The sequence below is a fragment of the Eleutherodactylus coqui genome, chromosome 5 (assembly GCF_035609145.1).
Source record: "Eleutherodactylus coqui strain aEleCoq1 chromosome 5, aEleCoq1.hap1, whole genome shotgun sequence".
Taxonomy (NCBI): domain Eukaryota; kingdom Metazoa; phylum Chordata; class Amphibia; order Anura; family Eleutherodactylidae; genus Eleutherodactylus; species Eleutherodactylus coqui.
The window spans coordinates 182333495-182351526 of record NC_089841.1 but is presented as its reverse complement, the minus strand read 5'-3'; the positions used below and the strand labels follow the sequence as shown (position 1 = coordinate 182351526).

Here is an 18032-nt window from a genome sequence, read left to right as displayed (position 1 = left end):
TATCATAATTGATTTTTTTCTAGAAATCAATTATATATTCCAATTCAACTGTAATACAACGGATTCTGACCACTTTGTTGAGAGTAATGTAAAGAGCAGCATTTCTATTTTTGCGGATAATTATAGGATAAACACTAGTGCCATATAGTCTGCAAAAAAAAAACTGCCAGATATAGGTGCTAGATAGCTACACCTTATCCCTGGGGTCTGGGTTTTTCTGGGCGCCGAATCAGCTAGAATGCCTACAGTTACACCCATGGTTATGATTTAAAAAAAGCTGTACAGGGAAGGAGACTTAAACTGCAAGATGATTAAAGGGTTAAATGATGTCCCTGGTAACAAGTTTTAAAGAGGCACCTGGCGTGATTGGTGTTCATGGGTGAGGAGGTGGGTTTGGGTTAATAAAAAATAGATGATGGAGGAGTGGTCTCTTTCTTACCCCCAGGAGGGCATGAGGTACACCCGCCCCTCCCCTTGAGAAGGTGATGATGTTTTATACAGTGGCATTTCATTTATTTTGGAGAAGCAGTGCTGTCTTCCTTTATGTTGCTGATTGTCATAGCTGATGAGGTTTGTACCCTGAAGGGGATGAGAACCTACATGCACGCTGTCCAGACGGGCAGCAGGTTAGTGTATCAGGTGTTTTGTTTGAAGTAAAATATTTCTGCTCCTTCAGGGCGGTGTGTTTTTCTATTAAATAAAGCTGTGGCCACTCCTTCTATACCAACATTGGTGTCCATGTGTTATCTAATTCGGGGTGTTACAAGGCTATATGCAGAGTATGGTTGAGGCCCCCAACCGGGTTTAAATTGCTGGGATCCACGATCGTCTCCCGTGCGGACAATCCTCGGCATTCCACACCAATTGAAACCAATGGAGCATCTGCATGTCCGCATAAACACTACTGGACAGCGACTGTGATTTTCAGTTCATGTAGGGAAAAAAAAAAATCGCAGCATGGTCCATTTTCGTGCGGGCTCCGCATGGATGGTTCCTATCGAGGTCAATGGAAGCCGTTCGAACGCGTTCCTTCCACAATGGTTGGGGGACCAGCATCATCAACTGGCAACACACGGGAAAATCTGTACTGCGCATGTAAGACGGTGAGCTGTCCGGACCATCCACAGCACAAAAAAAAACGATCGCAGGGTCGTTGATAATCAGCTCATAGGCAGGACTGCACGGTTTCTGCATAAAAGCAGATGTTGGTTTCTAATCTAATTAATTATAATGGATTAATGAATTCATAGCTAATTGCTTGCTAGCTACACATAACACTTTATTGACGTATATCTGTAAAGTAAGAGTGATACATTCATAGTTCCGTTTTCTCCTATTGTATTGCTGGCACCGACAGATCAGACAGCTGTGTTACGTTGTGCTGGATATCCCGGTGTGATCACTTTCCATTCTGCTTTATTTTGCACAGTGTTTATTTTTAGAGCAGAACACAACCAACTGTTGTGCGGATTACGCTGGTGTTGGACGGTTCTAATCCTTGCAGTGGCCACAATAGAAAGCTCCTTAGCTGAACACATGCCATCTAAGCACTGAAGTACAGATCAGTCTGTAAGTGGGATGGGATGCCATGAAGAGTGCGGCAAGCTGTGCAGTAGCAGATTGAGCATATTTATTACAGTTAACACAACAGGACATGGCAAGGAGCCCATTGGTACATTCATTTTTCAATCCTCTTGGACACTCTCTTTTGGCAGATCAGATAAAAGCTAATTCTGCACGGCCCATGGCATTTCGTTTTCAATTCCAAATTTATATATATCGTTGTATGGCTAAGTATGGCAACAATCACCGTAAAGGATGTTATTTGCTTGCATATAGTTTATCAGGATATATTATAGATATGTTGCTAAAACAGAAAACGTTTATTACTTTACATCGGGGACTACTTGATCACAGGAAGGTCATGCTAATCCCTTAAACATCAATCATAAGCTTAATTGCTAATATGTTCAGGTTGTGTTTGCTGGACAGACCCGATTAGTTTTATAAGAGCAGCATAATGGCTCAGTGGTTAGCAGGGCAGCTTTACAACACAGGGGTCTCGTTTCAAATCCCACCAAGGACAACATCTGCATGGAGTTTGTATGTTCTCCCTGTGTACTCCAGTTCCCCATCACTCCAAAAACATACAGATAAGGGCTTTTTCCCATGAGCGGATATACGGCGACTGCGTTTTTACACCTGCTCAGTATAAGTGCCTGAATGCGCGTTTTCCCAAGATCACGGCCAGCATTTTCTTGTCCATTCACAGGACCGTGAGTGTCATTTTTAGCCAAAAAATACACCGCACCCCGGAAAACCCTCGCTCTGCCAAAATCCTCGGGATGCCTTTCAGTGCCTATATAGAGGCACCTGTAAGCTTTTCGCAGCGTTGGACGCGGCATAATTGCCTCCTCCTCCCTTCTCTTTCCCTGCTCCCATAGGAGTCTATGGGACCCGCTGGCGTATATTGGCCAAAACATAGTTCCAGAACTATCTTTTGGCTGAGCATATATGCGCCAGCCACATATATGTTCTAATTTTCAAGCTGCCGCATATTTACGCGCCATATATTCGCCCGTGTGAACAAATGCATTGAAAACCAATGCCTCTCATGGGCACGTATACGCCTGGTCATAAAACACGCCGTATATGTGCATATGTGAAAGATCCCTAAGTGAATATAGGTTATCAGCCCCATAGGGACAGAACCCAATATGAAGTGATATGAAGCGTTGTGTGGTATGTATGCGCTATATAAATGAAGGTGATTAGTATAATAGTATTTAGAGCTTTGATAATTCTACATAGAGCAATCTACTGCACCATTTGACCTTTAGTTTACAGACATTTTTGGTAAATTGCGGTAGAACAAAATAATCAGTATCAACCTGATGATGGTTGAAGGAATCTCAGCAAACCAACAGAGACAAGATCTTCTCTACCGGTTTCCATTGTTCTTTTAATGTAATGACAGGTACCTTTAAATTGTATTAATTAGTTTTGAGTATAAAAGCCAAAAAACTGGAATAAAATGAGCAGCTACTATGAAAGGGCCTTAGATGGGCACCTGTGATGAAACAGACCATATTAATAGTGGTCTGTGCAGTACTTTTCCAGAACAACGGACAAATGCCTATATATGCAATACTTTGTTGGATTTACAAACCAAATACCAGTTAGGCCTCCCTCACACAGGCATTTTTCAACAATGCGTTTACTGCGGATTCAGCCCGGTTTCCGCAGCGCTGGCATGCGTTATGCTAGTTTTTTGGCTGCATGTTCAGCACAGCTGAACACGCAGCCAAGGATGCTGGAAAAAGAAATCAATACTCACCTTGCAGGTGCCGTTGGGGTCCCTGCCGCTGTTTTCGGAGCTTCAGGCTGGCTGCTGGGTACTTGTCAAGCTGGCAAAGTATGTATTGCTAGTGAAGGGGATTGAATTCCCCGCCTCCCAGCAAGAGATTGCTCTGATTGGCTGAATCGGCTGAGTGACAACCCTCCCAGCCAATCACAGCCAGCGCTGGATGCACCAATCACAGCCATTCCTTTAACTGATGTAGCTAACTTTTAATGTCAATCAAATAAAATACCAAAGATTTTAACTAAACTAGAACATCAAGTTGGAAATACTGAGTCTATTTTATAATTTGAAATTTCACCTGTAAGTGAACTCTTTCAAGTTCTCCACGATCTCCAGGTGGTCCTGAGTCTCCCATGGAGGCCACAAGAAGCTGCAGGTCAGCCAGCAAGGCGTGAGTCCTCTTTAGATCTCTCCGAAGTCGTTTTTCTACATCAAAATCACGATGTCCTATCTAAAAGATAAATAAGAAATAATGAAACATTTGCCAACATGACTGTGTGCTACCTGTGCGAAAGACATATATGTTATGGGAAAAGCATAATTCATATGAGAACCCTACTACATGTGCATGCACACTGGGGGAGAGTTATTAATTAGAGATGAGCGAGTATACTCGCTAAGGCACATTACTCGAGCGAGTAGTGCCTTAGCCGAGTATCTGCCCGCTCGTCTCTAAAGAGTCGGGGTCCGGCGCGGGTGACAGGTGAGTTGCGGCGGGGTGCGGGGAGAGAGGGAGAGAGAGATCTCCCCTCCGTTTTTTCCCACTCTCCCCCGCCGCTCCCCGCCCCCCGAATCTTTAGAGACGAGCGGGGAGATACTCGGCTAAGGCACTACTCGCTCGAGTAATGTGCCTTAGCGAGTATACTCGCTCATCTCTATTATTAATCCTGTCTTCTAATTATATGGTGTAAAAGTGGAACCGGCAGGCTAAAATGCACCAGATTATCAATGGCTCATGCTGAATGATACATTTGGCATATCTTTAGACACTTTTGTCTAACTTTATACCTCCTATTAGTCAGGTTAGTGTACAACAAAATTGTGGTGCAATTTTAGTGCAGGTTATTACATTTAGGCCACACTCTTTTTACACTAAGGGCTCATTTACACGGCTCTATTACATGCATAATGTGTAGTGAGTAAAACCCATTGCTCACTATGAGACTATTCACATGTCTGTATTTGCGCAGCATATTTCGGTCTGATAAAAAAAATGCAGTGTGTCCTATTTCAGTGCGTATTATGCACCAAAATAGCCCATATTAAAGTCAAGCGCCCACCAAAAACAATGGGAGCATTCTTGCAATTTTTTTAATGTGTGTAAATACGCATGTTAAAAAAAAAAAAGCAATACGCTGCGAATATCCATATTTGAAATATGCATACGCCTATGTGACTAAGCCCTTAGTCACACCCCCTTGACAAGTGAGACACAGTGGATTATTTACAAGTAGGCCTAAACCGCGATGCAACGTTATGCACCACAACATTTTGGCACAGTTTATGACAAGGTCTAAGCACAATCCCATTAGAAAGATGCTACAGCAGATTCGCTAACTTTTATGTATTAGAATGTAGAGACATTCTGCTACTTGCAAGTAACCCAAGGTGTCTTAAAACAGCAAAGGAAAATATCCTTGAGACTACTGTAGTCTCATTGTTATGCCTGGACGATTATTTCATCTAGAATTCATGCTCAATTTGCTCTTTTGGACTCTATAATAGCAGCACTGCACACCAATTATAGGAGCTCCAGCGAAGGATTCTTCAACCCAGTCACAAATGTTATATGTTTAAGACCATGGCACACTCACATTTCCTGATTTTTTGCATTGTCACGTGCCAAGGACTTTTTTGTGAACTGTAGTTTCTTATGGTACCATTTATTTGATTCATACAGCTTTTTGACCACTTTTTATTCCATTTTTGTGAGGTGGGACAAAAAAATATAATAATTTTTGCCATTTTTTTCTAATTTCTTCTTTCACCATGTTTACTGTGCATACTAAATATTGTTTTAACCTTTGTTATATATGCTTTGCTTTTTTTTTTTTTAACACTTTTTTTCACTTTTTTAAACACTATTTGTGTTGTTCGTAAAATACTCTGCAATATTTTAGTATTGCCGTCTCTTCTACACTCCTGTTAGATCTTCCAGACTACTAAATTACATTTTCGTCTATAACAAACCTTTTTCAAGTCCTGTTCGATAGCAGTATGTGGATCAGGACTCAGCTAGCAGCCCTAGCCGGGAGATACAGAAGATAGAGGAGAGCTTGTATTATCACAATTGTGGCACATGGCCCTACAACCTAAGTGTTTAGGATATTCATGGGATCATTTCTTTAATCTAACATACTGATGATTATTACTGCCACTGTTTTGTTAACCTACGGTATCAACTCATTCTAATGGCTGATGTAGACTTCATATATTATGGTGTATTATGTAGTATACTCACTGGTGCACATCATGTCTATATTTACCTCTTGTTTTCCTGATAAGGTTTACAATAACAATTACATTCTGTAGGATATCTTGGGACCAGATGCAAAGCACTCTATAATAGCATCTTCTGTGTCCATTGAACTCACTGCTCACCCATTATAATCTTAGTGTGAAATTGAATTTCTTTCTTTATGTTTCCCTTGCTGCTCAAAATCTGCTTGATAAATCATACTGGCAATCTATTTCACTTTGCACAGAGATAAATGGTGTGTTTTAGAATAAAGTTGCAGTACCAGTGCCAATGGTCCTTTAGTGTATTACTGCCAGGGGAACATGGCTGCACTTGAGAGATTCAATTATAATGAAGCTATCTGTTCTGACATTACTATGAAATTCCATCCCTAACATCACAACATGCCGCTTTTGCCCGGCAAAGATAAACAGATCTAACGAACAGCATAATGCCAAAACCCAATCTGGAGATTACTGCGCTTGAGTTTTTAATTCCATACCCTGCAGATTTAGTTTATGCATACAGTGGAAAATGGTTCTTTAATCACTATTTAAAGGGGTTTTCTGGAACTTAGGAAAGGCTCATGGTAGACTTGCCTATCAACTAAATAAAGGGGTCACGGTGTTGACTTGATTATTCGTTGGACAGGCAAAGTGCCATACATATAGTTGTGGCTAGAACAGCAACTCAGGCCCATACAAGACCCAGAAAACCATCAATGACATCCTGAATTAGTAAGGGAGGTGCAAATAGAGTGGATTAGATTAGCAAAGTGGAAAATGGACAATTAACCCCTTCCCGCTCCAGGGCGTAAGTTTACATCCTGGCAGCGGGGTACTTTCTGCAACAGGGCGTAAACTTACATCCTGTAGATAGCGCGACATCACTTATGATCTCGTGCTATCCCGCAGCGGGAGCCGGCTGTCAGTCATAGCCGGCCTCCCGCTGCAACAGCGGGGGTCCATCGGAGATGCGCCCCCCCCCCGCTGTTGACCTCATCCCTGCCGCGATCTATGTAGATCGCTGCATGGGAGAGGTTCACAGAGGGAGCGCGCACACTGGCATCCTGTATTGCTATAGCTTGTGATCGCTGTATAAGCGATAAGGCATGGCAGGGCAGTAGCCCTGCCAAGCCTTATCACAGAGAGCATCAGTGCTACACTGTAAGTGCCCGAGAGGGGCACAATTTGTGTAAAAAAAAAGAAGAGAAAAATGAATAAAAAAGAAAAATGTAAAAAAACAAAAGAAAAAGAACACCTTTTTTATGCTTTTTCTTATATTAGCATAAAAATAGGGAAAAAAATTAAAACCCCACATATTTGTTATTGTCGCATCTGTAACGATGCGTACGATAAGATGCACATGCTTTTGACTGTGCAGGGAAAAAAGCGTAAAAAAAAACCCACTAAAAAGTGAGGTAAAATGCTAATTTTTAGCATTTTGCCTCCCTGAAAATGCAATAAAAGTGATCAAAAAAGCCGTATGTACCCCAAAATGGTACCAATAAAAACTACAGCTCGTCGCACAAAAAATAAGCCCTTACAGAGCTCCGTTCATAGAAAAATAAAAAAGTTACAGGACTTTGAATGCAACGATTTAGAAAAAAAAGATTTCCAAAAAAAGGGTTTTTATTGCAGAAAAGTAGAAAAACCTAAGAAAAATGTAAGAATTTTGGTATCGTTGTAACCGTACCAATCCGCAGAAAAAATGGATTGTGTCATGATGCATGATTAACACTGTAAAAAAAAAATAATAATCTATGGCAGAATTGATGCGTTTTCTCTCCCTGCTATCATAAAAAAAAAATAATAAAAGTTTTACAATATAGTCAATGTACCCAAAAATGGCGCCGATAAAAACTACAGTTCACCTTGCAAAAAACAAGCCCTTATACGGCCGCCTCAACGGAAAAATAAAAAAGTTATGACTTTTGAAAAATGGAGAAGAAAATCCGCCAAAAATTGTTGCATCCTTAAGCCTAAAATAGGCCAAGTCATTGAGGGGTTAATGTTCAGCTAATCTATATATTTATGCTATATTAAAGTTAGCTCTTTAAAAAGTAGAATTTTATGGGCCAAAACGGCTGCCTTTATAGTGCCAGAACTATGGAAAGAATTTAGGTACTGTTGTGCAAAAGGCATTGCCATGTAGTAGAAAATTAAAGACCTATGTACATTATACTGTTAAAGCTCCTCATAAGCATCCAGTTACACATAGTTGTAGAACGACACCCATAGAAGTCTATGGATCTAGATTGTACCTCTGTATGCCTCTAAGTTTGTATGGAGGCATAAAGAAGTGTTTTCTGAATCTGCCATAAAAATCATGTCTCCCACTCTTATATGCTGTATTATGGAGATACTCTGCCCTAGAAGTTGTGCTCCATAGTACGAAGTCAAAGATCCTAAATAAGCCTAAGATTTCCATCTGCAATATGAGTTTATATCAGAAAGGCTCTGTGTATGCTATTTCCTGATACATACTTTCAAGTGGATAAAGGATGAAGCTCCGATCATAATATATTATGTTTATATATTGTAGGAGGGATTTATTACTCTCTGTGTATAGCTTTACCATAGTACCTGTATAATACTCTTACCACAATCCACCTCTTTGGTCAGTATTATGGTCTTTTCACGGATGAAGAAGAATACACATTATCACAGTTAAAGTGGTTTTCCAGGGAGAAGACTCTTGATGACCTATCCAAAGTCATCAAGAGTCTTCTCCCTAGAAAACCCCTTTAACATCATACTCACCTATGTCTACATAATAGTACATTACCAAACATGGATGCAAACATATTTCATAAAGTCATTGAGTTCTGCTAACCATAAATCCCAATATAACACTCAGTACGTGCATCTAAGCAAAGGAATTTAATAAAACAAGTATGTCTGTGCATAGAAACATCATTACAGCTGAGCTGTGAAACCCATCAGGATTTATCTCTAGCTGGAAATGTGTGGCTCTCTCATTTTCATTGGTTTTTACTGCTGGTGTATCATACTTTGATGTGATAGTAATTAGTCTACAGCATTCATTGGCCCTCATAGCCTTCCAGATTTAATTGCAGAAAATGTATGACTTGCAAATTGTGTCATGAAAGATGCTTCATACATGAGTGAGGGCATGGCCGTGCCTTTATTCTGTAGGGTTTTTAAGTTTGCTGCCTATGTTACGAGCATATTAAGTAATACAGCTCTATGAAAAGGCAAAACCGGGAGCTACATCCATTGAGAAGCAGTCAAGAGCAGGAAAAGAGTTTGTTCTAAAGTACACATGTTTAAAGAGGAAGAAAGGAAAATGAATTGGAAAAGGATGACTAAGTATTTCTTATCCTGCCAATACAAATTATTTTTATACATACTGTAGTATGGGGGGGCACATGTACATAAAATATATCTTTATGCATTGAATTGTATTTACCATATATACCCGAATATAAGCCTAGTTTTTCAGCACTTTTTTATGCTGAAAAGCCCCCCTCGGCTTATACTCGAGTGAGGTAAAAAAAAAAACAACAAAAAAACCCCAATATTGACCTCCCAGCCGATGCCTGTGTCCCCGACACGATGGTCTGTCCGGCGGTACGGCAAGCTGCTTAAGAATTCTATCAGCTCTCATCTCCCTGCTTAGCTTTAAATTCCCCGCAGTCAGTGCTGTGTAAGTAAGCGCTGTGATTGGATAGAGCGCCAGCAAAGCACAGCCAGCGCTCGATCATTCACAGCCATTCAGTGGATGACATCACCGAATGGCTGTGATTGGTTTATCGAGCATCGGTTATGATTGGCTGGCGCTAGATCCAATTACAGCGCTTACTTACACAGCGCTGACGGCAGGGGAATTCAAAGCTGAGCAGGGAGATGACAGTGGGGAGAATTCTCAAGCAGCTTGCCGCACCGCCGGAGAGACCATCGCTCCGGGGACACAGATGCTGGCTGTGAGGTGAGCATTGCAGTTTTTTCTTTACCTAGTATATACTGGAGTATAGCTAGGCTTATACTCAAGTCAATAAATTTTACCATGTTTTTGTGGTAAAACGTATTGACTCGGCTTATACTCGGGTCGGCTAATGCTCGAGTATATACGGTAATTTAATATAAGAACCAGATTTTTGATCAAGTGGTAAAAAATTAATAGGAATCCTGCATCAGTAACTTCTAGTCTGTGCATGGCTGGTGCGACCTGTCATATGTTGTCTTATAGCTTTTTTGGCACAACAATTGACATGCCTGCTTTATGAGTTAGGAACACACTTGCAACAAACTAAATTGTGCTCTGAAAGTAAAAACTGACAGACATAAGGAAATCTGAAAAAATATAGCAGTTAGATGCTTTATGGTGAAAGTTAATGCGCGAAAACAATTTTTCTCTGAAAAATATCTACTATAGTTTTTTTTTTACATGTGTGTCAGCATGTTCTCCTCAACTATGCAAATCATATTGCATGATCATGTTGTATGACTGAAGCATTTTACCGCTATTAGCGCGGTGTCCAGAGCGCCGTACTAACCGCGGTACAACACTACCATAGATTTTAATGAGCTTACTCAAATCTGGGCTCAAACATGCTGTTTCTAACACTGTGATTTTCGAGAGCTGTCTGTTCTAGTTTTGCATTGTCGTGGTTTTTAGCACATCTCATCACCTCCTTACAATGATGGGGTGCATTAAAAAACGCTGTCAAACGCTGTTACCTGTGTTCGAAAACGCTGCTGTTGAAATTCCGGTAAAAATGCCACAATTTCAAGCTGCGTTTTCTGAACACGTGTGAGAGTGGCCTTAGGGGGGGGCCAGGTTTTTGTTGTACTTTAGAACCACAATAAAGAAAAACACATAAAAAACCTGCATGCAGAATTTAAAGACCGCGTACGGTATTAAGGAGCTGCAGACACAATTAATAACCGCATGTGGTTTAGATTCGATTTTTAAATGTGTGTAAAGTGTGCAAATAAATACAGTAAATCCAGGGAGATATATAACTTATACCAGAGAGAGAGAGAGAGAGAGAGAGAGAGAGAGAGAGATAGATAGATAGATAGATAGATAGATAGATAGATAGATAGACAGACAGACAGACAGACAGACAGACAGACAGACAGATAGATAGATAGATAGATAGATAGATAGATAGATACAACATATATAGATATGAAAAAGATATGGATAGATATGAGATAGACAGATATGGAATAGATAGATAGATATGAGATAGATAGTATATAGATAGATATCTATCTATATACTATCTATCTATCTATCTGCTATCTATATACTATCTATCTATCTATATGTGAATGTGCATGTGGTATTGCGGAGGGTGGCCTCAGGGCCCCCTGAGCGCAGGAGCCGGGTCGCCATGGCGACCCCAGCAACCCCTGATGCTACGCATATGGTCTATATAACAAATCAGGCTTTGTGGAAGTAATATTTCATTTAGCTAATGGAGTAAAAAGTGGTTTCTCCACTTCAACCTAATTTTAAAAACAAATTATCAAATGAGCACTTTTGTACCTACAGGAACAAAGCCTAAAGATTTAATTTAGGCTTGTGATGCAAGACATGTGTCAATCATATCTGCATTTTCTTCCCCCTCCCCCTTCCTCCACCTAATTTCTGTTATTAGTGATGAAGCGGATTTTATTTTAAAAAGAGAACATGAGCGTCATACCCAATATCAGGTGCATATTTGTATTTCTTTCTACAGCTAATTTCCTACCTGTTCACACAGAGTTCCAATGAGTCCTTCTAAGTCTTGCTTTTCATGAAGCACCATCTGTTTTTCTTCATATTCTTGTTCCAACTGCATCTCGAACTGCCGAAGCTAAAAAAAAACATGCAATAACCAAATATACTGCAGTTAACTTCTTTCAGATTCTTATATTATAGTATAAGAAACAAGTGCTTGTCCTTCCATCTCTGGCACTAAGATTGTTGCTACTGTATATCTAGGGGACCATACGTAAGTGAGGCTGTACAGGGTGATACAGAAGTACTTATATATTATTTAATGCACTACAAGTACAAAACCAGTTCAATGGCAGAAATTGTAACAACTGGAAATGAAAATATAGAAAGTAAATCTAATGTCAGTTTTCGACATAATGATCAACCATTCTACCCGCAAAATTGATGTAGACGATAAACCACATGTTTGCATGCTTCACTATACATTTGAACTGGAATGTTATTATGTTATTGGATTCCTCAGGGATAGCAAGCTTCAAGTCGTCGATTGTTGAAATGGCATGTGCGCACGCTTGATCCGTAAGATAGCCCCAAAAGTAAAAAGTCAGGTGGGGTAAGATACGGGAAGCGAGCCAGTAAGTCCACTGGCCCATGTCTGCCTATCCAATGCTCTGGAAAAGTTTCATCCAACCAGTCATGAACACATAATGCATAATGAGTTGGGCCCCCGTCCCACTGCCACCACATTTTGTTGAAAATATCCCAATCCTGGATGATGTGATAAACAGTGTGTTGAAGCAGATCCAAGTAACTGTTTCCTGTCACATATCCCTCAAAAAAGAATGGGCCTATCAATCCCCAATACGAAATTCCTGCCCAGACCATCATACCTGGACTGCTGTTGTCCACCTAAATTGTATTGTCACTTCAGGGGTTTCAGGTCACCATTTAACACAGTTGTGTCTGTTAACACCTCCAGACACATGAAACTTGGCATCATTGTTAAGATCCTGGTTTTAACTGTCCATGTTGTCTCCAGTCAGCTATCTTATAAGTTTCAGATTAATTCTCTTTGCAAACTAACTAGTGTCTCCTTTCAGCATCTCATGCCCTTTAGCCTAATTTTCTTTTACAAATTGAGATATGAATTTTCTAGTCATGCAGCCAACATCACTAGTGCAGCGATTCTCATGAAAACATATCTAATTGTTATGTCTTAAGTTTAGTGAGAAAATGTATTGCTTGTCTGTTTTTCAATCAAATGTCGGTTTCTCATGACTACACTGGCTATCTGTGAGAAACAACTTGTATAAAGCTTTGGCATAAAGCCACTCCCTTTCTTTCTCCATAAAACTCTATGTTTGTAGAATAAACGGCAGAATTCTTTTGGAATACAGCAACATGCATGTCTGTGTATTTGAATTCTCCAGGCCTGATACATTCACTATTAATGTGGAGCCCAGTAACATATTATTTGGGGTCCCTGAAATACCCCTAACATTGTCAATTCACAAGACGAATTGTTGCAACTCTGAATCAGTTTTTCAAGTCAGGTTTCAGCAAATCCAACACATCTGTCCGGGTCAATCTCATTTAATTTTTTATGAGTTAGGGATGATAGGGTCACAGGTGTAAATATTTCATAATCCTCTGTAATGACCGCCTTGAAATGTTCAGTTTCTTTGATATTTGTCGTTGAGACTTGGGTTTATCTGGTAAATTTGCCAATTCATTCACTACATGTTGCTTGTGTTCTTCGGTGGTTGCATGTTTTGGTCTCCCACTAATCTTAGCATCTAGTATGCTTTCAGTTGCATCAAAACTTTTATTAAGGGCTCATTCAGACAAGCGCTGTCTGCGCGCAGTATAGGCATGCACAGAAAGCGCTTCCATAGGAAACAATGGTATCCTATAGAAGCGTTCACATGAAAGAATGTTAGATGTGCTAAATTCGAGCACCTAAAAAAGATAGGACATGCGACTGCAAGGTCGCATCTAAGCTCTGTGGTGTCCGCAAAGATAGGACCTGACTAGAGATGAGCGAACATACTCGGTAAGGCCGATTTCGCAATCGAGCACCGCGATTTTCGAGTACTTCACTACTCGGGTGAAAAGTACTCGGGGGCGCTGTGGGTGAGCGGGGGGTTGCAGAGGGGAGTGGGGGGGAGAGGGAGAGAAAGAGGGCTCTCCCCTGTTCCGCGCTGCTACCCCCCGCTCCACCACACCACGCCACACAGCGCCCCCGAGTACTTTTCACTCGAGTAGTGAAGTACTCGAAAATCGCGGTGCTCAATTGCGAAATCGGCCTTACCGAGTACGTTCGCTCATCTCTAGACCTGACCTATCTTTGGTGCGTGCTTCCCATAGACTCTCATGGGAGCTGGAAAGCATGCACAATGCACCTCGGATCATGTGAACGGGCTAATTCAAGGAGCTGCAATTACGAGTGCTCGTCTGAATAAGCCCTAAATTAGGGATGGTTAGTAACTAAGATCTATGAGGTCCATACTCATGTGACATTTGTCTTTTACCATCCCTATAATATATTATCGAGTGAAGCCAACTGTATAGGGATACAAGTGAACATGTGACTTATTGTCTCCAAACTTGCATCGATCTTCTGCGTGAAATGGTTGATCATTATGTCAAAATCCGACATTCACTTTCTGAATGTTTAATTTTTATTTCTGTGTGTTACAATTTATGACATGGAACTGGTTTTATATTTACTTGCATTGCATTAAAAATGATATAACTACTTCTGCATCACCTGTACAAAATAATTATGCATATAATTATATCTAATTTAGCACCAAATGCAATTACAAGAAAATGAAAAAAAACCTTAGAAATATATCATTTTCTGGCACAGAACACTGCGGTACATTCACATACATCTTGTTTGGAAACAAGAGTAATATATTGTTTAGCGACAGGATTCTTAAGATGGCAAATCAGATCTATTACAACTTGCATGCAGTATAAGTAAACTTTCACATATGTGATAAAATATAGTAATAAAAAGTGTTGTTATTAGAGATGAGCGAGTATACTCGCTAAGGCACATTACTCGAGCGAGTAGTGCCTTAGCCGAGTATCTCCCCGCTCGTCTCTAAAGATTCGGGGGCCGGCGCGGGTGACAGGTGAGTTGTGGCGGGGAGCAGGGGGAGCGGGGGGAGAGAGATCTCCCCTCCAATCCTCACCGCTCCCCGCCGGCCCCTGAATCTATAGAGACGAGCGGGGAGATACTCGGCTAAGGCACTACTTCCTCGAATAATGTGCCTTAACGAGTATACTCGCTCATCTCTAGTTGTTATGTTTTATTCACAAAAATATTAGATATTAGCATATTTTTCCTCACGGTTGTAGTAATGCCATTTTTTTTACTATAATTACTTCAATGACATACCCGCCTTTGACATGACTGTCGAATATCCTCTAACTCCTCTTCATTATCTTCCAGCTCCTTCGAATGCATTTGTTTCATCCTCTCAATTTCCATTTCAAAACGAACTCGCATCTGTTGCAAAAAAAAGTCAATCTTGTTACATACATGTGCTGCGAGTAGAGATGAGCGAACGCGTTCGTCCGAGCTTGATATTCGTGCGAATATTAGGGTGTTCGGGATGTTCGTTATTCGTAACGAACACCATGCGGTGTTCTGGTTACTTTCACTTCCTTCCCTGAGACGTTAGCGCGCTTTTCTGGCCAATTGAAAGACAGGGAAGGCATTACAACTTCCCCCTGCAACGTTTAAGCCCTATACCACCCCCCTGCTGTGAGTGGCTGGCGAGATCAGGTGTTCGCCTAATATAAAAGTCGGCCCCTCCCGCGGCTCGCCTCAGATGCCTGGTGAGTTAGATGAGGGACAGTGCTGTTTATACCGGAGCTGCTGTAGGGAAAGAATTGGTAGTTAGTGTAGGCTTCAAGACCCCCCAAAGGTCCTTATTAGGGCCACTGATAGCTGTGTGTTGGCTGCTGTTAGCAGTGGCATTTTTTTTTTCTCAAAATCGGCTCTGCAGAGCGTTGCACCTGGCATTAGGGACAGAAGTGCTGCATAGGCAGGGAGAGTGTTAGGAGTGAGTGTAGCCTTCAAGAACCTCAACGGTCCTTTCTAGGGCCATATTTATCCGTGTGCAGTACTGTCCAGGCTGCTGTTAGCTGTGCTGCATTTTTTTTGGGCTTCTCAAAATCGCCTCTGCAGAGCATTCCACCCTCCATTGATACTGCAGGGAAAGAATTGTATAGGCAGGGCCACAACACAGTTATTATTCATAGAATATACGCAGTGCTGCCTTTTGGTGGAAAAACAAGTGAAAACAAATCTATTTGTCCAGCCTCTGTCCGTCCTTACGGGCGGTGGACATGTGTGAGCTGCGTGAAAAACATTGCTAAATCATACGCACCCAGCTACGCTTTACTGCTGGCTTCGCCATTTGCTTTCCATAATTGGGAAAAAAAATACCTGCTCTGCCAGAGTTATAATAACTCTGCTACCCTCACGTTCTGTGACACATTAGCAGGGACACAGCACAGTTATTAAACTTCTCATGTTCATTGAATATACGCAGTGCTGCCTTTTGGTGGAAAAACAAGTGGAAACAAATCTATTTGTCCAGCCTCTGTCCGTCCTTACGGGCGGTGGACACGTGTGAGCTGCGTGAAAAACATTGCTAAATCATACGCACCCAGCTACGCTTTACTGCTGGCTTCGCCATTTGCTTTCCTTAATTGGGAAAAAAAATACCTGCTCTGCCAGAGTTATAATAACTCTGCTACCCTCACGTTCTGTGACACATTAGCAGGGACACAGCACAGTTATTAAACTTCTCATGTTCATTGAATATACGCAGTGCTGCCTTTTGGTGGAAAAACAAGTGGAAACAAATCTATTTGTCCAGCCTCTGTCCGTCCTTACGGGCGGTGGACACGTGTGAGCTGCGTGAAAAACATTGCTAAATCATACGCACCCAGCTACGCTTTACTGCTGGCTTCGCCATTTGCTTTCCTTAATTGGGAAAAAAAATACCTGCTCTGCCAGAGTTATAATAACTCTGCTACCCTCACGTTCTGTGACACATTAGCAGGGACACAGCACAGTTATTAAACTTAGATTATTCATTCACTAGAGGCAGTGGGGCCTTTCGTTTTCCAAAAAGGGAAAAAATTATATTTGGCCTGCAGTCTTGCGCCAATTTATTTCCTGCCTGTGAAATCAAATCACTGGTAATACAGCATGCTGAGGGGTAGGGGTAGGCCTAGAGGACGTGGACGCGGCCGAGGACGCGGAGGGCCAAGTCAGGGTGTGGGCACAGGCCGAGCTCCTGATCCCGGTGTGTCGCAGCCGACTGCTGCGTGATTAGGAGAGAGGCACGTTTCTGGCGTCCCCACATTCATCGCCCAATTAATGGGTCCACGCGGGAGACGGTTATTAGAAAATGAGCAGTGTGAGCAGGTCCTGTCCTGGATGGCAGAAAGTGCTTCGAGCAACCTATCGTCAACACGCAGTTCTGCGCCGTCCACTGCTGCAAATCCGAATCCTCTGTCTGCTGCTCCTCCTTCCTCCCAGCCTCCTCACTCCACTACAATGACACCTGCTTAGGAGCGGGAACACTCCCAGTAACTGTTCTCGGGCCCCTGCTTAGATTGGGCAGCAGCGGTTCCTCTCCCACCAGAGGAGTTTATCGTCACTGATGCCCAACCATTCGAAAGTTCCCGGGGTCCGAGGGAAGAGGCTGGGGACTTCCGCCAACTGTCTCAACAACTTTCTGTGGGTGAGGAGGACGATGACGATCAGACACAGTTGTCTTGCAGTGAGGTAGTAGTAAGGGCAGTAAGTCCAAGGGAGCAGCGCACAGAGGATTCGGAGGAAGAGCAGCAGGACGATGAGGTGACTGACCCCACCTGGTGTGCAACGCTTACTCAGGAGGACAGGTCTTCAGAGGGGGAGTCAAGGGCATCAGCAGGGCAGGTTGCAAGAGGCAGTGCGGTGGCCAGGGCCAGGGGTAGAGGCAGGGCCAGACCGAATAATCCACCAAGTGTTTCCCAAAGCGCCCCCTCGCGCCATGCCACCCTGCAGAGGCCGAGGTGCTCTAAGGTCTGGCAGTTTTTCACAGAGACGCCTGACGACCGACGAACAGTGGTGTGCAACCTTTGTTGCGCAAAGCTCAGCCGGGGAGCCAACACCAACAGCCTCACCACCACCACCATGCGCAGACATATGATGGCCAAGCACCCCACAAGGTGGGACGAAGGCCGTTCACCGCCTCCGGTTTGCACCCCTGCCTCTCCCCCTGTGCCCCAACCTGCCACTGAGATGCAACCCCCCTCTCAGGACACAGGCACTACCGCCTCATGGCCTGCACCCACACCCTCATCTCCGCTGTCCTCGGCCCCATCCAGCAGTGTAGTTCAGCGCACCGTTCAGCCGTCGCTTGCGCAAGTGTTCGAGCGCAAGCGCAAGTACGCCGCCACGCACCCGCACGCTCAAACGTTAACCGTCCGCATAGCAAAATT

The 18032-nt window shown here is 42.4% G+C and overlaps 1 protein-coding gene across 1 annotated transcript in view; it reads right to left on the bottom strand.

Annotated features, from left to right (window-relative positions):
* The window catches only part of MYO18B (myosin XVIIIB), a 529330-nt gene that overhangs the window by 159438 nt on the left and 351860 nt on the right, over positions 1-18032 (bottom strand). Inside the window, exons 33-35 of the mRNA XM_066603908.1 lie at positions 14926-15036; positions 11548-11652; positions 3663-3815 (exon numbers count right to left, since the gene is read on the bottom strand). Coding sequence (XP_066460005.1) covers positions 3663-3815; positions 11548-11652; positions 14926-15036 — 369 coding nt within the window. The remainder of the gene's footprint in view (positions 1-3662; positions 3816-11547; positions 11653-14925; positions 15037-18032) is intronic.